The sequence below is a fragment of the Molothrus aeneus genome, chromosome 8 (assembly GCF_037042795.1).
Source record: "Molothrus aeneus isolate 106 chromosome 8, BPBGC_Maene_1.0, whole genome shotgun sequence".
NCBI classification, from domain to species: Eukaryota; Metazoa; Chordata; class Aves; order Passeriformes; family Icteridae; genus Molothrus; species Molothrus aeneus.
In genome coordinates, this window is record NC_089653.1 from 22,743,109 (window position 1) to 22,765,103 (window position 21,995).

At 45.9% G+C, this 21,995-nt stretch overlaps 1 protein-coding gene across 2 annotated transcripts in view; it reads left to right on the plus strand.

The window, feature by feature from the left end:
* The window catches only part of FBXW4 (F-box and WD repeat domain containing 4), a 59,658-nt gene that overhangs the window by 36,402 nt on the left and 1,261 nt on the right, over nucleotides 1–21,995 (plus strand). The window contains exons 6-7 of one of the 2 annotated variants that reach the window (XM_066554760.1): nucleotides 9,363–9,428; nucleotides 21,812–21,952. In XM_066554760.1, coding sequence (XP_066410857.1) covers nucleotides 9,363–9,428; nucleotides 21,812–21,952 — 207 coding nt within the window. The remainder of the gene's footprint in view (nucleotides 1–9,362; nucleotides 9,429–21,811; nucleotides 21,953–21,995) is intronic. The other variant, XM_066554761.1, reaches the window with a different exon arrangement.

Below are 21,995 nucleotides of genomic sequence, written 5' to 3' on the forward strand. Positions count from 1 at the left end.
TTTTCTCCTTTACTGATTTTTGGCATCCTGCACTGGCCTGTTGCACAGGCTGGGGGAAGGATGCCACGGGCTGTGTCCCAGTGCTGGCCGTGCCCAGCTGTGCCAGGCGCACTGTCCCGCTCCCACCCCTCCTCTTGCTCGGCCCACATTGGAGCCCCCGAGAGCTCTTTGTCCGCCCGTTGAGAGCAGCCCCCGTTCCTCCATTCCCACATGGTGCACCCTCCCCAGCAGCCCTCTCCCCATTCAGCAGTTTGGGCTGAAAGAACCTTGGCTAATTACGTGGGGCTGAAAATTACCACTTTGCCGTGTTTTCCTGCTGCTGGGCCCATTTGTGTGGGGCCTGTAGTTAGAGGGAACAAAGTCCCCCCCGTGGAGCCAGGCAGGCCCCAAGTGTGAAGCTACAGGTACAAGCAAGAGGGGAATGAAGGGAATAATTACCAGCTTCTCCAGGTGAAAGCCCCGTTAAAACTTCAATAAGCCAATTAGGGGCCAGGGTGTGTGTGTGGGGAGAGTCTCCCCCACCTATAACTGATTCCCACCAGGCAATTAACAGAAATCATTTCACGGAGGGGAGGATAAAAAATGGCTCTTAGAAATTGTCTTGAGTTGGGGGGGGCCCGAAACAGCACGACTGCTGCAATGGTCCTATGTACTCCAGCCTCCCTTCTCACTGTGTGGCCTGAAAATGTTGGTGGGGCTAGGAGGAGAGGGAGGAGGGAGGGAAAATGGCAAAGAAAAAGGAATCGCTGGAGCTTTACACCTGGGCAGGCTTTGAGGAAGTGAGGGCTGGAGTTCAGAGCTTCTTGTAAGGCTGTGTGTGGGCCCAGAGCCCCAAGCTCAAGGGGGCTGTGGGGCTGGGGAGGATTGAGCTCAGGGTGTCTTCCCCATGGGGGCAAGGGGGAAGGATAATGGTACTGACCAGAGTAGAGAGGGGAAATGATGGGTGTGAGGGCTGGAAGTGGGTGGGCAGGTTGGTGAGAAGTGAGTGCCAGGCCCTCAGAGATCTGCCCAAGGTGCATGATAGTCTGTAGGTACAAATGGTGTTCATTGTCTAATACTGTGCATGTATCTCATCCAGGGTTCATGTTTTTCTGCTGCTCAGTCAGCAGCTCCACCTGTTCCTTCCTTTCAGTTCATTCCAAAAAAAACGGAATTTTCTCAAGATAGAGATTTTATGAAGTTATGTTACAACTCCCATGTACTGTATTGCAGATGGCATGTGCAGCAGTTGGAGGTAGAGCATGCTGTCTGGTGGGTACCTCTCAGGAGTCTTGCCCATTGGTGTTTGAAAAGCTGCTCTGGGGAGTAGAGCAAGAGTAGAGCATAGGATGAAGTTGCTACAGATGGCTGAGATTTCTGTAGTGATGTTGGAAGGGAGAATGCTTTGTGTTAGTAAGGAAGTTGAGACACCAGCTGTGGTTATTTCACCTGCACTTGAAAAAGAAACAAAAAACCCAAATAAACCTTTAACTCGTCAAAACACAAATGTAACCTTAGTAGCCACTTTCTTTGAATTTCTAATGTTATAGCTTCTGAGCATTAAATATTTTCTTTGAGATTTTGTTCTGGTTACTGATAAGCTGATATAACTGTGCTGTAGTGGTGTTTAACCACCTAATCTCAAACTGACCTGAAAGTCCCCAGATTTCATCCTTTTTCTTCTTTTTTTTCTCCCCTTCTCTTTTTTTCACAGAAAGCTCTCTGTGGTAGGAATAGAGAGCTGTTTCTCTTGCACAGCCCAGATTTTAGACTCAGAAGTGATTTCTCAGTTGAGTCATGTTTCTTCATTATTCAGCTTCTAAGATGTAACCCCAGTGGTTGCCTGCAGAGAGCTCTGCTCACAGAAAGGCCTGGTAGGCATGCCCAGACAAATCAGCTTTGGCACGGACTTTGATTTTTGGTACAAGTTATTCAGATCAGTGCCTGAATTTTGTTCTGGATTAAATTTCTGTTATGGCTAAGGAGTCTCTTTTTTCCTGCAATCACAGTAATTACTTAAGCATCATTTGGGGTTTAAATTTGGTCTCAAGAGAGATAAGGAGTTTCTGTACAAAGACCTCTGCATGAACAACTACTCCATGCCTGGCAAGCGCAGAGGTTTGGGGAGTGAGAAAAGATAAAGATTGTTGGACATAGCATGTAAATATGTATTTTGCACTGTTAAAAACAGGTTTTCAAGCCTTTTCTTTTAATAAAAGAGCAGGTTGATGTCAAATACTTGTATAGCTACAAAAGCAATTCTGTTCGAAGTTCTGAAAAATTACAGCAGCACTGTGAAAAGCACTGTTCCAATATTCCTCTTGTACAGGAACACATAGGATCCTAAATCAGCTTTTATAGAGCTAATCTGAATGTGGTCCTCTTTTGAACATTTGCTTCTTCCTAGAAGTCTGTGTCGTGTGGAGTATTGGGGAAAGCATTGATACTTAGATGTGAACAGGCCTAGGAACATCAGGACTGTTTTGTGCATTGAATCGCTAGTTTCTAATCAAGGGTATTTTCCCATTCAATACTGTAGTGTGGAAGAGTGTGCATGTGTTTGTCCTGTCTGGAATCTTTGTCTTTATGTCATTTAGCTCAGTTTTTTTCCAGAAATGAGGATTGTGCTCTTTGTCTGGTGGCTTGCTTTCACAGAACTTACCTGCTTCAGGGCTGCTGAATGGACAGTGATCAAGGTTGCAGGTAACTTGGGCACTGAGTTTGGGGTGAAACTGCAAGGAAGTGAAGGCAGGATGGAGGTGTCGAGGTTGGACACCTGCTAAGCAGCTTGCTAGAGTAGGGGTGATCTGTCTGCCATGCCAGAAATTGGGCTTTTGGGAATATGAAAAGCCTTTTTTGCTCTTCAGCCTGAGTGTCTCTGAAGTCTGGAGGAAGACATGAAGTTAGAGGCCAAGGAGGAAGGTTGGAGAGGTGAAGCTGATGTTCCCTCTGTCATGAGGCATGAAATATATGACTTGGGAGGCAGTGACATGAGCATTTCTGCTATCTCATGAGCTGGAGTTCTGCTTCAGATGTGACTTTGTGTTTCAATCCAGCATCTCTACAGCGCCCTTCAGTACAAAATGTAAATGCTGTCTTTCTGGGGGCCACTTTTCAGTGGTCCACTTGAGGTGGCATATGAATGAGTTATTAGTGCATCTGTTCATGCATGTGTCACTGGTGCTCCTTGCAAGAGCACAGCATTTCCTCTTGGAGCAGTAGTGGTTGTCAGCATTGCAGGGTTCATGGTCTTCTCTATGCATTTTGCTTTCTGTCTGTGCTGAGTCCATGGTGGGGTGTGGCAGAGCTCTTCTGTACCTTCTCTGTGTGACATTTATGAGGTATATCAGGAGCACAGTTTAACTCTGAGTTGACTGATGCCTTGGGGATGCTGTAGCATGCACGTGAGCTCAGAGAAGTAGCAGCAGACCTGCAAGAGCTTTCCAGTCTGTTTCTGGAACAAGCCTGGCTATTTGCCTTCAGCTACTGGATCTTTTTGGCAAGATTATTCAACAAATGTGAGGCTGTGCTGCAGTGGGATTCTTCTGCTTGCTCAGGTGAGCTATAGGTGCTGTCTTACCTGTTGATTTTGTTGAATTTATGGTTACAGAATGTTAACATATAATCCAACTGTCTTGACTTCTGAGATACTGAAGATACTTGGTTCAGTTCTCTGGTCATCCTTTGAGAAGTACAAAGTACAGCTAAAGGAACTGGTCTAGGACAGTGAAAGGGCAACACCAACCCAGCATGACCATCCAGTCCTGGGTTTGTCCAGCATTGCCTGCATCTAAGACAGATGGGATTTCTTGCATATTTGTGGTGCCTGCTTGCTCATAAAGAAGATGCTAAACTGATGCTGGTTTGTTTTTTTTTTCTCCTTGCAAATTAAATGCCCCTGCGGAAGGAGCACTTGCTCCCCTGCACTCTCTGTCTCTCTCCCTTTGTGTGTATCTGGTCTGTTGGAGAAGTCTCATGCTGGAGGTGGCAAAACTCCCTGTGCTGGGTTTCTGACCTCCTCCTCTCCCCTTCACAATGTTGTTACTGTTGCATCTGCTCTTCAGCAGGGGCTCCAGCAAGTTTGTGTGACCTTAGCACTGTATTCATGCTGGAGGAGTTACCTTCCATAATGATGTCAACTGATGAGGCTGGCGGGATGGTGGCGGCCGCGATAAGACATGACATGTTCTAATGATTCGCCTTAGCGAGCTGAGTGTGTGTGTTGGGGGGGCACAGAGGGGCTTGGAGAGGGGAGGTGGGGGCCCCACAGGTGCCGACAAAGACTTTGACCTTTGCTGCTATAATATCAGTGTTTCACAGGCAGGGCGGTTCGGTAACCCACTTTCAGCCCATCAAAAATTGATTTAATTGCAATTTTTTCCCCCACTTAGGAGCACTGGAGCTTAACTAATTGGAGTAATAGAGAGTAATAAGGCTCTGATAAAAAGCCTTCCTCTGCCTCCTTTGTATCTTGTGTCATCGCCTGTCAGAGGTCAGAGAGCTTGCATATTCTATTAGGCAGAGTTGCCTTCATTTGTACAAATTAGTTTACCCAACAGTAATTAAAATGCCAGTGCGGGTCGGGGAGAGCTGAATACAATTGATGGGCACGTTGGTGAAGGATTTGACAGCTCTGGTGGCCTCCCTTGCCAAAGCGTGTCAGTGCTGAATCAAAGGCTACACAAACCCACAGACCCGTGCGTTTAACCCGCGGCACCGTCGGCACCAACTGCTCTCTCTCTTCTCCTATCTCCCTTTTGGACTTGCTTTCTCTTCTCCTTCTTTTCTCATCTCACTTGAGACTTTTTAAAATAGATGTTTCCCATCTTTGACCTGTCCTTTCTGTTGATCGCTTTCATAACACTGCTACCAACCGCCCCATCCTGTTTCCCTTGGTTCTCCCCCTTTTCTCCCCCCACCTTCCACATTCCCAGCTGCAGGGCTCTGTCAAGTAATAACTTCTTTGTTTCCCAGTCCAGTGAGTCTCCATATATAATAGTTTCCAAAATGGAACAACGATGTCCAATTCCAGGGGGTGGGGGAGAGCGCCAGGAGGAAGGAACGGGCTCTTGCATGTGTCAAGCAGATTCTGGATTTGAAATCCCTGAAGAGCAGAATGGAACTAGAGAAGCAATCTGTTTACAGTACAGGGAAGGGCACAAGCCTGAGGCACAGAGGAGGTGTATTGAGAAGAGGTGGGAAATGACCTGTTTTACCCAGGTTCCTTCAATGACTTTGCATTGCAGGATTCCCAGCTCAGGCAGGACCCACTCTAGAGGGTGGGTTGATGGTAGGGAAAATATGTGTTGTTCACTGTGACTTGTGTTTCTGGAGCTGATCCTGTTTCCAAGCCTCAAGATAAACAGCATCTTTCCAAAAGGACTAATGGGCATCTACCTCTGTCCCTCTGGTTTGTTCACATCTGGCAATGGTCTGTCCAGGATGGGGTAAAAAGGGATGCTACATGAGTCAAACTGTAGTTGGCACCTTGGGAGCAGCTATGGGATTATTGCAGCTGGAGTGTAGCCAGAGCACTACTGCTGTTGCCAGAAATGCCATGGGATCTTCAACAACCACAATTCAGTCAGATGGAGAGTTCTTATGTTTCTTCCAACAGCCCTGCCAGGATGTGTGCTCTCTTTCATTTCCTGGCCCAGCTAGTATTGTGGGGGGATGATGTCTAATGAAATGTCTCTTCTGCAACATAGAGAAAGTCTCGCTTCTGGAGAAGCAGACTCTTGGTTGTTCTGTTGGGGTTTTTTCCCCCCCTCTTGTTTATTCCTCTCCTCTCTGTCAGTAGGGAGTTTCAAATAAGAAAGAGGACATCAAGGTATCAGATGAGTTGGAAGATTCCTTGTGTTGGACAACAAAAATATGCTGTTTATGAAGTATGTGTGTCTCAATGCTGTGCAAAATTCTTGCCTTCCTGCTTTGGTTTTTGGCTTGGTTTTAGTTCCTAGGGGATTCCTGTGAAGACAACATGCCCTGTAATGGAAGCCCTACAATGGTGCTTTTTTTCCCTTTAGAAGGGCCTATTAGAGGGAGATTATAGTCATGGTAGCAAGCAGCTTTCAAAGGACAGAAGGAAGCATAGTGGGGAAGGGGCTTTACATCTCCAAGGCCATCTGGAGACTGGCCATGGCAGTTTTTATGGTGGATGTAGATGCATCAGATCAGAGTCAGTGTACATCAGTGTGTTGTATATACTTCAGGTAGATGAGTCATGCCTGCATTAATATATTTAGGGTATCCTGTACTCCCCTCTTCCCATTCTAGTCTCTCCTCAGTCTGACTGTAGAAAGTAGTGTGGGCAAAATGAATGGCACTCCCTGAGCTAGTAACTCAGCTTCAATTGTTTTTCTTGGGCAGCTGGCAACAACAGTTGTGAAAAAGCTGCACTTGTCTAAGTTGGAGGGTTTTCTTATGTGTGTTCTGTGCTCTCTAAGACTAAAGGGCCTTGTTGAAGATAGAAAAGAAGCAAGTCTGATAGAAGGCTTCAACCTGATCTTCCACACTAAACGAAGTTTCAGAAGTTTTGGAGCCAAGCTTTACATGCTTTCCTCCAATCTGCATGTTGTTTTAGACATATGAAAGCTGACTTGTGTTGCTCTTTTACCTGAAGTAAAACTGTCACCTGTGAGAGGTTCCCAGTTATGAGACACCTGAGGCTTCAAGGTGTGTGCCTGCAGATCAGACTCAAGGTGAGGGGCCCTGTATCATGCCCTGGAATCCAGACTTTTAAGGTCAGTTCACTCTCAGGCTTCAAGAATTTCTCATTGGATACCCCTTCTTGTGCATGTTGTCTTGTGAATGCTGCATTCTAATGCTGCAGTGAAGGTGGCCTGCTCCTGTGGGAGAAGTCTTATCTTTGCTTGCTAATGGGCTCAGGCTGTTAAAGATAAGGCCTGCAAACCTGATCCCACTGAAGTATGAGACAAAATTCCTGTTGACTGAATGGAGTCAGCTTTACCTAGAAGAGACTTGTTTGTGGCCCTGAGGCCTGTATTCGATGCTGGAGAAAAATCTCTTTATCTAATGCTTTTTTCTCTCTCTTTTTTTTTTTTTTTTCCTCTGAGGGGTGGGGGGTAAGGACCAAGGAAGGAAAGCTGAAGTCCAGAACTGACAGCATGAGGGAGGATTAAACCTAGCTGTTCCTCCCACTTTTTTCTCCCTGTTGGTGTGCCTCCATGGTAATTTAGACCTGTGGCAACCATCAAAGCTTTGTGCATACCTTCTGCACAAAGGGATCTGTCTCCCACGTGAGAGCGTTCTCTCAGTTTGTCCCCCAAAAGAAAAATCTTAAGCACCCAATTGCCTGCTTGACTGACTCCCTGACTGCTATTGTGTTTCTAACCACAGTAATTGACTTTAGTAGTTATTAATGGATTATGGCTGGGGAGGGGGGACAAAACCCAATACCAAGCTTTGTAGCAGAGGGACCTCCTGACCAAAGTGCTGCTTTCCAGACGTGAGGCTTGACCGACAAGCTGTCAAAGTGGGTGTCTTTTGCTTGTTTTCCTCTGAGGTGGGTGACATTGGCAAAAGAGAAATGTTCCCTCCTGTCTTGGACTATGGTGGAGAGAAGGCAGGCATTGAGCAGAAACCATGTTTCCAAAGATGAAATGCTGCATGCTTTCTTAACTGATCGCAGTGGCTGCTGCACAGCAGCAGGAACTGGATTTTCCATAGACTCTTAGACTTTGGTCAGGGACTTACATGGAGAAGAGTAATGTGAGCACCCTGCAGCACCTGTAGGGACAGCCCAGTGCTACAGGTGCTTTGGCTGATTGCATGTGCACTGCCAATGAACCTGGAATTTTGCATGTAAGACATCCTGGTTGGAGACACTTTGAATTAGCTCTAGTTCTGCAGGCCTTTTCTAGCCTAAAGGGCAGCTAAGCATCACAGAACTTGTGGACTCCTCCCTGGTGTGGTTTGATGGTTTGAAATGGTTAGATGCTATCTGCTTGCCTCTTTAGCAGAGTGTTTTGTCGGTGTTGCTTTGGCTTTATGGTTTGGAGAAACCAGTTGCTCAGCTAAACCACAGAGATAGAAGGAGTCCTGAGTTCCAGTCTTGCTTCCATCTGGTCCTTCTCTGGCTTTGATTGAGTTGAGCCTGTGTTCGCCACTTGGCTGCTGAGTGGCTTCTTGCAGCAGCAGTAGTGCTTCTCACAGAAGTCAAGGCTGCTCCAAGAATCCATTCCTGGTGCAGTAGAGGCTTGCAGACACCTTGACTTTCAAAGAGAGAATGCTATAGAGGATCGAAGAAATGTTAAAAACTGCTCAAACTGCTATTTTTATAGACATGACATTGTTTTCTTATTTTGCTTTCATGTTTCAGCTGCTAGCCCTGTGTCATACTGCAAAAGATCTTTAGGCAAAGCATAGAAATGGCTTTTATTTAAAGCAGGTTCCATTTCCTGTGTTCATGCTGTCCTTGTTGCATTGACTTAAACGAAGTTTTGGCATTTTATTCTCAGTAGCTGCAATAAATATGGCTTTGTGAGAGGTCATTTGTAACTTACTTAGAAATCCTTGGATGAGCTGCTTCCTCTTATTTGGACTGAGAATGGGAAGCTGGCACAAAACAAGCAGTGTGGTTTGGAGAGCACAGCACCCATGTTCCTCATGCTTGATTTTAAGGATTTGTTCTGTCTTATGAACTAGTATGAGGCCAGTGGGTGTCAGGTGACTTCTGGAGCCAGCATGTGCAGCAGGGACATAGCATTGCCAAGAGGACTTTGGAATGGGCCCTGCTGGAGGGTGTAAATGGAGCCAAATATTGCTGCAGGAGAGTTGTGCTGCCTCTAACAGAGAGTGCCTGAGCATTGGGGAGGGCAACCTGATCCAGCTTTGAAATTGGCCCTGCTTTGAGCAGGCTGGACCACAGACCTCTATTCTGTGTTTCTTTAGGCCTGTGATGCTGCAGCCAGTTCATGATTGTACTCAGAAGTTGCCAACAAGCAGAAGTGATACATGAAGTAGGAAATAACAGTAAATTTTCCATGGGGTCTTTCTGCAGCCTCCAGCACTGACTGTGTATGAAACATGCTAAGTACTGTACTGACTCATTTGAAAATGTTGTTTACAGATGTTCCTGTTTATGTGTTCCCTTTGTATTTACAAATACATTTTATGTCCTGCCAATTCTCTGCAGTTGTGACCTGCTGCATCTGGGAAGCTCAGCTAGTGAGAGTCCTTTGGCAGCTCTCCCTTTGCTGCTGCCTGTCCCTTGTGAAATGTGGTGAGACATGCTGAAATCATCTTGAACTAGAATTCAAAGTCTGTCTTGTAACCTGTTTTCTGTCTTGCTCATGCACTTTCTTCAGAACATGAGGATTAGTAAGTGTTTTTTGTTTGTTTCTTTGTTTTTTTTTAAACAGCTCATTTGTGACAGGGACAGCCTGCTGTGGACACATCTCACCTCTGAGAATCTGGGACCTTGAGAGGTGAGTGAGCTTCCAGGTTACAGGGAGGGACTTGACAAGAAAAGTGAATAGCAATGCAATATTGGAAATGCTGCAAAAGGGTATCATTCCTTTTGTCAATATAGGCAAGGGATGATAGAAGATGAGATGTGTTGAGGAGTGGGGGACAAAGCAAAACTGTGGAAAAGCATATGTGGGGGGTGGTTCTGGTTCAGTAACTTGGCTTTTCTTCTCAGCTTTTCCAGTTGATGGCACAGCCATCCTGGTTTCTTCCCATTACCTGTATGCAGTCAAAATATACCCATTACACCCTCCTTTTCATCTGTCTCTGTTGATGCCTCAGCCAGAGGAGGTGAGGAAGGTGATCCTTATCCTCCCATTCACCCACTTCTCTGTGGTGCTGGGAAGCCAGAGGCAAACACAGGCTCTGAAGTCACCTTGTCCTGGCTGGCAATTCCAGTAGCTCAGAGAGGTGGTGTGTGACAACAGGTTATCTATGGAAGTAACTTAGGCACGTTGTCTTCTCTTTGTCCTAATAAGCACTGAGGAGGTTAATTGCTGTGGCCTCTGATTTGGGGTCTTTGAGTAGTTCCTGTTCAGTCAAGGTGCTGACCTTAGCAACTGGGGAAATGTTGTTCTCAAATCTTGATGTGACAACTCAACTGCTGACAAATTTGAAACTCTCAGCCTGAGGGTCTTAGTGTAGTGATGGACAGATAGCAAATATTTCACAGGATTATTGGAATGGCAGCCCTGCCTTCCAGGACCAGGACGCTCTGGGTAGGTCCAGATTATCCAAAGGAGTGCTGTCAGAAGTGAGGTGAGCAATGGCAGAAGGGGCCTGAGGGCCCCTGTATTTGGGGAAAAGGAGTGGAGGAAGATTGGTGTGGACACAGGGTAGGTCTGAGACCAGTTGCCTTCTAATCTATAGTTTAAATAGTTTAGATTGTTTAAGTCAACTCTATCAAATACAAATTAAAACCAGCCATTTTTTTCTCTGAAATAACAAAAATACTTTCCAACAATGCATCCTACAAAGGACAAGCTGGAGCAGGAAAGAGCACCAGTGCATTAGTTATGGTGCATGTTTCTTAGTGATCCATCCAGTGGTGCCTTTGGAGTACCCCAGAAGGATGTACCCCAAAAGGATGCAGGCTGTGCTGTGATACCCCTGCCTCTCAAGTCTTTTGGCTGTTCTTGAATAGAGGCATCTGACAGGGGTGAGGAGATGGGCAACCCTCTCCCCCCTGCCCCAACCTTTCTGACAGCCTTTCCCAAGGAAGCCTGAAGAGATAATAAAGCTGTGTAGAAAATAGGATTAAGGTAATGAACAAGCACAGCGGAGTTTGATCTTTCAATAACGTAAAAGCCTGAGTGACAGGCAAATAAAAAAGCCAAGGCAACCTAGGCCACTGGGCCTCTGTTGAAATGGCTAGAGTGTCAAACTTATTCTTCCCTCTTCACCTGTCACAGCTGGAATGCACCATGCCACTGGGTCTTTTCCTCTGCAGGGACCTGTGTGTGAGCTGGTAGACTCGTCAGCATGTGCAGGGTAGGAGGCTGAGTAGGAAGCATGGCTGGGACTCTAGCATGTGAAGCTTGATGTCATTATTCATAGAAATGAAGTACAGAGCTATCCTTCCAGGTCTTGACTCTCCATAAACTGTTCATCTTCCCAGCAGAGCTTTGGATCCATCTTCAAAGGCTCCAGTGATTGCCAGAAGTGATCTTGTAGGGAATGCTGTCTGTTCCTTTGAGGCTTTTGAATGTTGTCTCCCTGGTCAGACACCAGGAGTAAGAGTGTGGCATGAAAACTTAAAATCTTAGAGCCACCTAGGACTTAAAAACTCCTCCTGAGCTTAATGTGTCCTGATAACATCTGGCAGTCAGAGCCAGGGCCTCTGAGTTTGCTGCTTACCCTTTTCTTGTGGCCACAGAAGGGCCCAGAGACTGCCCCGCAGAGGCTGAACATGGCAAGGATGTCTAAGAGCAGAATCCAGGTAATTTCTGTCAAAAAAAAAAAATTGGGAAGGGTAGAATAATGCATAAGGTGTGTTCACTGAGGTGTTTAGTGCTGTCCAGGATCAGCTAGTTCAGCTAGGGGAGTTTTCTTTGCATCGGGGGGGTGAGTAAGCAACAGTACAACAGTTTCTGTGCCATTCTCTTCCATTGGGGTAGGTGGTCTTTTTGCCCAACAGCTGAGATCTGGAACGTGCTACAAAAGGATTTAAAGCTTAAATAACCTTTTGTGTACTGATCATCTTAGTTCCAGGCCAGATAAGTCCTTGGCTGGTGCTTGTCACTGTTGGTCATGGTATGTTTTGTATTTATGACCTTCACTGTTCCCTGACCCTGGGGCAGCCATTCTCATCCTTCCAAGAGGAAGGGGATAATGTCTTCACCTGTAAAGATGTCCTGTGCTTTGAAAAGGGCTTGACTGGTTTTGGTGCAGAGGAAATTTTTAGTGGGGAAAGGAAACGCCTCTTGCTGCATCCCGCTCCCACAACTGTCTTTCATTTCTGACTCTGCTGAGATGATGGCATTGGATCAAAGCCACAACAGGCAGCAACAAGCAATTGTCAAGGGAGTCTAAAGCAGGGGAATGACTGCATAATGCCAAAACATTGTCTCTGATGGCTGAAATTCCAGCTGCTCCTACACCTGGCCCTGTCTCCTGTAATGAAGGAGGATTTAGATTTTTTTCATATGCTTTTGAAGCTGGCTAGCTGCACTTGTGGAGGACATCTCTCACCCCTCACATGCTACCCTGTGCCATCTGATTGCTTTTAGATGTGGGGAAGTTGCTGTGTACTTATTCCCACTCTGGATCAAGGTGTGTGTATGTAAAAGCAGCTCTAAGTTCAGTGATTAGAGGCCTGCAAGGGGAACAGTGAGCAATATGGCCCACATGATACTAACCTGTGTCCTTGCATCAAATATCAGAGCTTGCTAACTCCTTGTCCTCTTCCAAGTACCCTTATCCTTCCTTTAGTGAAGGATATGATGGCAGCTGCCCCTCTTGCAGGTCAGGTTCCTCTGCTCACTTCTGCCTTTCTCTATTCAGACCGTCCTGTCTTGTTTGCCAGTGTGAGTGTGTGGCTCAACAGAACAGCCACTTAATGGCAAGGAAGAGAAAAGGAAACCTTATTCAAATCCTCCTCCTCTTTTTTCTTCTTTCTATTGCCTTTGGGAGTTTAAACTCCTTGGAAGATGAGGGTCATGCACCACTGACAGCTCCAAGGCCAGCATTTGTCATTTGCCCGCAGAGAACTGTTGCTTCCCATGTTATTGGGGTGGTCTTGCATGTCATTAAGTGACAAATGCCCCTGTCTCAAGGATGCTTCTCCATAAGATAGAATAATCCAGAGGTCTCTTTGCAGCAACTCTTGGAGTTATTCTGCAAAGCCTGACATTTGAAATGGACCAGTGATCTGTCTTACATGGTAGTCTTCATGCTATAAACACTTTAAATGCACAAATCCTACAGTGTTCTTTCCTGTGACATGACATGCTGCAAGGCAGCAAGGCACAAGAGCTCTGAAAACAACCAAAGTTATCTGTGCCCTGCAAGCCACCCAGATCCTCTGCCTTTTAAATAGCCAGTCTTTGTCCAACTCCTCCCCCCTTTTGAAGGTATTTTTGGCAAAGTGGGGCTTTTGTTTGTTTGTTTTCTGGTTTTTTGCTGGTTTTTTTTTTTTTTTTTTTTTTTTTTTTTAAGAACCCTCTAATTTCTTGTTCGGTTTTTCTCCTGCTCCTGAGCCCTTTGAAAGTAGCTTTATGCCGTCACTGACACCAAACTGACACTTTGCGTTTCCCCACTTCTTATCCCTTTATGGCAACAGATGTTGAAATTTTGTATCCCTTTTATCTGTCCCTCTTTGCCCTCTTCCTGTAATTAGGTTTCCCTTGTTAGCAGTACAAAGTGGCCCGGTTTGCTGCCTGGCCTTTTGAGCCATTGTGTCGGAGCACATTTTTTTCCTCCTCTTTCGGAAGAGTTCCTTCCCCCTTAAGTAATAGGCAGGGTGTGGGCCAGAGCTGTGGCTTTTTCTTGTTTCTTTGTTCTCCATTTATCTCTGCCACCTTTTTCAAAGAGATGGAGAAAAAAAATAGAGAGTGCATGGAAGGGGAAGATACAGAGTTGCATTTCTTGACTGTCAGGCCCCCCTGCTCTTCAGGTGTTCAAGGCAGGTGCCTTTGATGTATGCAGCTTTTGGGGAGATGGGAGGTAGAGGATTCATGAGAGTGACTTGGGAGTGGAGGAGAAGGGAGATTCAGGTGTATGGATGGTGCCCTCAGCAGAGTGTTGGGAAGGAGTCTGAGGTAGGCAGGCAGCTGCTGAGCAGGTTAATAATCTGTTCTGCCTATAGTGTTATTGCACTGTACTCTTTCTTTCCAAGAGCCAGCATGAGTGTTACCATCTTTAAGCAGCTGGCTAAAGTTTGCTAATGTGCTGCTGCTGTATTTCTAGTGTGTGTTTCCATGGGTCCATTGCTAGGTTACATGGAGGGGGCAAAAATGAGTTGCTGTCTTTTCAACTTTTGGCTTATGTCGATCTGTATCAATTTCAGTGGCTATTCAGAGCCCATGGAGTTAAAATTTGTGCTCCCTGTGCTGGTCTTAAACAGCAAGTGTAATTTGAGAGTTGAAGCATATAGCACTGAACACTCTGGTCAGCTGATCCCTACTGATGAGTTCCTATTTAAATCCAGTCCTTCTTGACTTTGTCTTCTGTTGTGCTCCAGTTTTTTAATTGTGTGGAAGTAGATGAGTGAAATGAAAATCTGCAGGTCTAGTTCTTGGTTATAAGTCTTGCTGAATATTTTCAAGAAAAGTTTTTAATGTAGAAGCTTGGCTCAAGGCTTCTTAATGTTGTGTTCTAAAATAATTTCTGTAGAAGAGCATTCTCTCCCCAGCTTTGAACTCCAAGGTTTATGCAAGTTTGAGACCCTCTAATTTAATCACCAAAGGAGCTGTTGGGTGAAGGAAGCACATATATTCAGAACCGGAGTTGGTAGATCAAAAGGAAAGGTAACTGACTCCGAGAAGTGTGGGGTGTCTGTTTCACCCAGGTATTTAAACTGGATTTATCCAGTCACAGAGAAGTGGATGCATATATCTGATAACAGGAAAGACAAGCAATAGCAAATGTTACCCTGTCACCAATACCAGTTTCACTGGATTTGGGGAGCAGCAGAGTAAAAGCAGTAGATGTGGAATACCCTTTCCAGCCCTGCTTTTCTATAGATTCATATGCCAGGCATCTTTTTTCACCAAGGAAACTCCTCCAGGTATTGTGGGAAAGAGGCTCTTTATTCCTTTCAGACTTGCATTTCTTTCTCAGCATCTCTGTCTTGGCTGAACACAGTTTTAAATCACAATGATCAATCCAGACCTTGAGATCTTGCGTGTTGTTGGAAGCAGGACACCAGGCCTGTGGCCAGCTTGAGCCTGTTGTGGAGAAAGCTTGCTGGTGCAGGGAGCCTCTTAAGTCATGGTTTCTTGGATAACTGTCCCTTTTAGAAGACTTTGTTGTGTTCAGAACTCTGTCTCCTGTCTATAATGGATACCTTCAGTCTTGTCTGTGCAATGTATTCCCATGGTATGCATGTTTTCTCAAAACTGAGGCCTTGTGGTTCTTTACTGATTTCTGCTTGGGCTTTGGTTTTGTGACACTATGTTTCTGAACTCTCTCACGAAAGCTGGGCATCTTCTCCCTTCTTTTTGTTAAGAGGGCTCTGCTCCATCTTAACCTAAATGTGAAATCATTGTAAGAGGAAGAACATACAGGTGTTTATCCTAAATCCTTTCTTCCCCATGGCAGTCTTGGCCCTGTCCCACTAGAAAGGACCATGAGGCCAGCTCCTGCCTTTTGGATGTGTGCATGTTCAGGGCATGCTGCGGCCTTTGAACTCTTGTTCAGGCATATTTATGACAACTTTACAAGGCCCTGAACAATCAGAGAGCATGGGTGGGGGCTGGACACTCCAAGCACATCAATCAGTTTCATCCCTCTGAGCCAAAGCAAAAGTAATCTTTATTTTTCCCTGGGTTGAGAGAGAATCAACAGAGGCAAGAGAGAAGAATGGGAAGGAGTGAATGAGGAACCCCCTCTGTCACTGGCTAGTGGTAGCTCATTTAAACAGATGGCTTTGTTTTGATTTGGACTCTCAATTTTTTTGTCTCCCCAGTAAAGGAGACCTGCAGAGCTCTGTCCAGAAAGGGAGCAATACAGCCGCCTGTTCCCACACAAGTGGGGCGAAAGGCGAGAGGCTTTGAGAATTCCCTGCTTCTTTTCCTCGCCTCCCTCTTTTTCTCTTCCTCCAAGAAATCACAGTTTGAGAATTCCCCCCTACTCCTCCCGTTGGAAAGAAAGACAGAGAAGACATTCTTGACATTCTTTGCAGAGAAAAGGGGTTAAATGTCTGAATTTGGGGGTCACCATGTTATACAAATTGCAATCTAATCGTTTTTACAAGAACACACGTGTGCTAAGAAAAGGAGCCATGGACAAGAAAGAAAGGGGATAGACAACCTTTTTTGTCCTATCTTCTTTTTTTTTCCCCTCAAGGTTTTGGACTATTGTCATGTCCTGTCTCTCTCCCCTCCTCACCCCCGAGAGGGAGAACATTGGTTTTATAGTTAAATTGGTTCGTAAAGCAGAAGGGCTTGGTGCCATTTCTGTTTGTTTTCCCAAATAAAAGCCCCAGCAGGGTCTCTTTTGCACCGTTGTGGCTTTATTTGAAGAAACTGGCTTTTTCCCATAGCCCAGTGTGTCAGTTTATCCTCTGAACTTAACCTTACGGGAACCCGAACAACAAAAACTCACAGGGTCCCAGAGCTGGAAAGGTAAAGAAATTGTATCTTTTTATTGGACCATTTAAAATGTGTGTGGGCCAATTCAGAGAAAGCAGAAGAAAAGAAGGCAAAACTCCCTTTTCTGTCTCTCCTCTCAACACAATCTCAGACCGTCGTTGGTGTCTTTCCCCCCTACTGCCTTGAGTCCCTTCAGCTGCACTGAGGAATCAGAGAGAGGCATTTGCCCTGAAAATCACTTGAAACAGCATCTCTGAGCCATTTCACTTGGAGGTGCTCCCTCAAAATTCCCCAATCCAATCCCACGCCTCCCTGCAGGAATTAGTAGCCTGGTCTAAATGCAGAGGCAACTTTGGGGTAGGATAGAAGAATAACTTTTTTAAGGATCTGTGTTTCTCCCTATGTACAATACAGATGTTGTTTCATCAAGCCTTTCCCTTCTTAGCATAAGTTGTTGCATCTCCTCAGTGCCTCAGCTGCTATTGCAAAGCACCTAGAAGAGACAGCAGCTCATCTCTTCCCTTTGGTTTTGGTGCACTCTCCTAAATGGGTGATAGAAATTGTGCAAATGCTACACTTGGGATAATTATTTTTAAATGGATTTTTTTCCCTTTCTTGTTGTTTGATACTCAGGTCAAATATCCTAGTGTTTGGAACTGAACAGGGCTCTTTATACCTTTTTTTTTAAGTATATACTTCCCACCTGTCTTGCTTCAAATAGTTATTGGGACTGAAATACTGGTTTACAGCTCTCTTTGGTTTCTGAACAGTCATCTGCTTATGTGCAATAGATTCTCCTCTTTGGTGGATGATCACAGTTCACAGATGAGGATTCCAGAGCAAGTGAATTGTCCTCAGTTTTGCACATCTCTGTTTTCAACAGATGTTCAAAATTCAGCAGTTTCCTAGAGTTTGCTTATTTATATAATATCAATTCTAGTAAACTGGGGTCACCAGAAATTGAGGGTGGGGAGAAAATTGTTTTTTCATTCCAGCTTTTGGAGTGTAGTTTGTTGTGAACTGGAGACAGCTGGGCAAGATACTCAGCAAATGTTCCAGGGAGGTAGGTGCAGACTTCTTTTGGACTATGACTACCAGAAAGATCTCAGGGAGATCCTGAGCTTTTATGGCCACACAAATAGTTGCAGTGGCTTGGGAGACCATATATAACTTTAACTTGGTGAAGCAACATCCCATGAGTTATCTGGAAAGAAACCATCTGGGCTCTCCCATGACTGACCTTATTTTGTCTTCATATTAGTGATTGAGAAGGAATAGAACTTGAAGCTGTTTTTAAAAAAAGAACAAGAATTTAAAGAAACCAGACTGTTTCTTCCCTTCACTTTGCTTCTGGGCTTCTGGAGGTATCAGGAGAGCTATGCTCATGGCTAGATTTCTAGCATGGGAAGGAAAGAATGAAGTTTGGAAATCCTGAATAAAAAAAATCTTTTGATTTTAAAAGTAATTTTTAGAAGTCTTGAAGAACTTGGAAATTGATTGAGATGAATTAAAGGATTCTGTATAGAGCAAAATGCCTTTCACTGTTGGACTCATCAGTTGGATACATTTACCAGGCACATCGACTTGGTTTGAACATCTTGTTCTATCACCAAGGAGTCTGGAGCCTAGTGCCAACACAACTTTCCTGTACTAGGGATGAAATAAGCTGCTGGATTTGCTCTGGCTCTGTTCCTTGTGGGCAGGTACTGGATTAGTGCCAATATTATTCAGTCTGTCTAGATGCTTAACAGGAAGTATGAAAAATTAGGAATATTATGAGATTCCTCATCACTTGAGGCTTACTTCTGTGTTTGTAGGTGCCACATTGGCCCAAGTAGTTTGTGGTTAAAGTGCTGAAATTGAGAGCTCTTGCTCTAGAGTGGTCTTTCCAGAAGACTTGCACTGTCACATTTGTGATTCTGCCTCACAGAGCTCCACTGGTGCAGAGTTGTTTCTGTTGGTGCCACCCGGCACTGGGACTGAACGTGGGCCCTATCTGGCCAGGCTGTTCAGTACAAAGACAAGCAAAGCTCCAACCATCTGCACAGGTAACTTCCTGGCTTGCCTGAAGAAGACCTGGAAACAAAGCAGCTACTTGCTGCTGCTGGAGGGCCATGGCAGGGTGGGGAGACGGTGTGGCCCTTCCTTGTTTGGGCTTGCTTGGTCTTCACAGCCACTTCCTGACCAACCTTCACAGCCCGTAACAAGGACAGGGCCTCTGAAGTACTGAGGATCAGCCTACCTGGGATTTGAAAGGTGTTTAGGTGAAAAAGGGACCACAGATTAAAGGCGGCAGCTGTTTCCTGCTGTGTTTGGCTGATGCTGGTAAAAAATGTCCAAGATAGCTATGTCATCTCTTTCTGTCCTTCATGGAGAAGGTATCTTTTGTCCCTCTAAGTTGTTAGAAACCATTGGGGATGTGCTGATGTAGCTGCTGCTGTTCTGTTGCCTGTTCATGGGTTATCTTGATCCTTTAAGGGTTATTAAGGATTAGCTGTGGTTTTTGCTCCCAAGAAAGGGGGAAGCTGTTCATGTATGAGGTTTGAGGGGAGGGATTATTTGGGACAACCAGGAGTGGACAATTGGTATGCACTAACTTGTGATCCCAAGAGTGGAAGAGTTGTGGTGGCAGAATTCTCTTCCCAGCATGTGTTCAGCATGGCTATGTATGCTGCAGCACATAGAGCTAGTCTGGCATGGTGATAGCTGTCCAGAGACACCTTAATCTGCTGAAGGGGAAATACTAATCGTGTTCTACATCTTTTTCACCTTAAGTGTACCCATGCCAGAACACATTGGTGGTTTTTTTGTGTCCCCAGTGTAGGGCACAGTAAATTTTCCCCTGGTTCCAGATGGTTAAGTGCTTCACTGTAGCAGCTACCACATTGCGTCTGTAAATTGCCAAAGAGCTGCTCCTGTTTACAAGGGCTGCAGATCCCACCTGAGAGCTGCTTTGGCTGACCTGTTCTTGGGCCAGGAGAACTGAACTGATTAACAAACCAGTGAGGTTTACTTTGCTGCAGTAAGTTGCAAGTATCTGTGCTCATTTTATGCCTACAGAGAAAAGCCAATCCTTTTCTGCTTCCTTTTTTTGTTGCCTTTTCTTTCATTTTTGTTGCCTGGGATGGAAATGTAAGCAGAGGGAAGAAACCTGGTGTGACTCTGAAGTGCTTGGGTACCACTGCAATGAGGTGTGAAGGCAAGGAGAAACACTTGGTTGGGAGTGAAGCACGTGGGTGGTGCTGAGGGTCCAAGCTGCTGGTGCTGCCTAGAGCTTGCTGGGGTAGCTCACCTCTTGGGAATAACTCCTGCTCCTGCCTGAGCAACTGGCAGAAGATCCTGTCAGTTGGGCAGTCTGGCTTCTTATGCATCTCACAGGTCATCCAAGGATTCTTGTCTGGGAGAGCAGCTGACTCCTCCTCATACCTCTGTTGGTATGTCTTACAACTCTGGTCCACGAATAGATCTTGTGGGATGAAGAAGGTTTTGCAGAAGCCTTGATAAGGGCTGTGTGCATGTCCATCTGTCCTGCTGGCTTTGCAGAATGGCAGATGGAGGGGATCTGTGTTCTTGGAAGGGTGGGGGAGTGCAAGAGAACTCATGTCCATCCATGCCTCACTCCAGAGTGGATCTGATGACCCATCTGTGCCATCCAAACCCCATTGCTCTTGCTCACAGTGCTCAAACCATGAGTGCTTCCATCTCTCAACCCACAACAGGTGCAGAATTGCTGCTGAGTTGGTTTACAAGTAACCTTCCAAGGGTTAATGTATTGTGAGAAGGTTGCAAAGGGCTGAAGCCTGGAATCCCCTCGATTCCTTGCCTGGAGAAACACAAAGTCCAATAAGCCAGCACCCCTGGATTCGTGTTGGGGGGGATTAATTCATGCACTTGATGTTAAAGCTTGTCCGAGAGGTTTGCATGGGGGGGCCATTGCTAGGGCTGGTTGGCCTCTCTAAATGGTTGCTAGGGCCCTGGCATCAAGGTCCAATGTAGCTGCCCACAGCCACGGTCACGGAGGGAATTACACAGCCACAAAGAAATTGTTATTCTACATAATCTGCTCTTTGGAGAGTGACTGTGGGGAAACAGGCTGGCCCCAGCATGCCGCCAGCTCTGTGATCATAGAAGCGTGCTGGCTGCAAAGATCGGCCAGGGCTCGCCTTCTGATCTGGGGACACCAGGGCTCGAGGCGCTAATCTGCTTTATCAGCGATTTCTCTCTCCTGACACAAAGGTGTTTACTTGTTTTAACATCTCCCAGGACTCTATTTCTCCTTTTGTGTGGTCTTTATCCCCCGACGAGGGCTTTAGCCCAGATTACAGACAGAATTAAGGCATTTGGCGATGTGCCTCAGAACTGTGTGATGCTGGATCAAGGAGCAGAATGTAACAAAATAATGGAGGGAGATGCTGAGAGTGACCCCACTGCGGGATCCGTGCTGTTGGCTTTCAGGACTGCTTCATTGTCCTGAGAGCCAGGAGGCTGTTGGTGAGGGGTGGCCATGCAGCAGAGTTTGAAAAGCAGGTGCTTCAAGTTTTATTGTGTCCAGCATTTTTGATGTAGAGGGTGTGAGGAGAAGGAGACGGAAAAAAAGGAGGGTTTGCAATAGGTGGCCATTTCAAGAAGCTGGGCAGATTGCCCACTCCATTCCCAAGAGTCATGTCTGTCATGTCTGAATACCACTGGCTGCTGCAGCAGGTGGAATGACACTGGGACAGGCTGTGCCATGCACCTGATGCAATTCCGTGTGACCCAGGGAAGAGGCTCAAGCTTCTTCTTGAAGTCTGGCAGGCCGGGACCTTACCAGCCACTCTCCACCAGGTGAGCTGCTGGTTTGCATATAAACAAGTAGCAGAGTGATACCACCACAAAGCACTCAGCATAGAGCTTCATGGAGATCTTACTTTTGCTCTTTCACTGCAGGCAAGGAATTGAAAAGGAGAAAAATCTAGCCTTTGGATGGTCTCATCTGGAGATGAGATGACTGATCATTGGGGTAGTTGCTTTTCACCTATCACATTCAGCCCCAGATATGGTGTTTGTAGAATGTAGTATAACTGGAGGGGGTTGAGGAGAGCAGCCATGGCAGACTGGGTTGGGAAAGTCTGGTTTGCCTGTGGATTCTGTGCTGTGTGTCCAAGACCTAGGGAAATACCCCGGTGGACAGTATTTTGAAGGACAGAGTATGGGACGGGATTGAACATGTAAATGGCTCTTGTAGACTATTGGGAGTCTGACTAAGCTGGGAGTTGTCTTCTATGGAAGTGGAGCCATATAATTCAGAATACTGGTCACTTCTCCCAGGGAACGGGATCCCATTCTGCTGGGGGTCAGCTGCACCTGTACCTTGGCTCTTCCTCTTCCAGCTGGGACTCCTGCTGGTCACCCTTCATGACCCTTCATGGTTAATGGCCCAACCAGTAGCTGAACCTGGGGGTGGGAGATGAAAACTGTGTGGGCTTTTGTATTCTGTTATATCACAGAAATGAGATCTGGAAGACTTCTGTGACACCATCTCTGCTCTGGCCAGCTGAACTGGAAGGGCTTTTTGCTCTGAATGACTCTTCCCCTAATGTGTTTCATTGCAGTGGTCAGCTGTTGACCTGTTTAGGGACCGACTTCCACCGTGGGGCTGGAGTCCTGGATGTGTTCTACGAAACGCCCTCCCTTCTCCTTTCCTGTGGGTATGACACCTACATCCGCTACTGGGACATACGGACCAGCACCAGGTGAGCCTGCTCTGCTGGTGTCTGGGGCCCCCTAAGGCTCCTG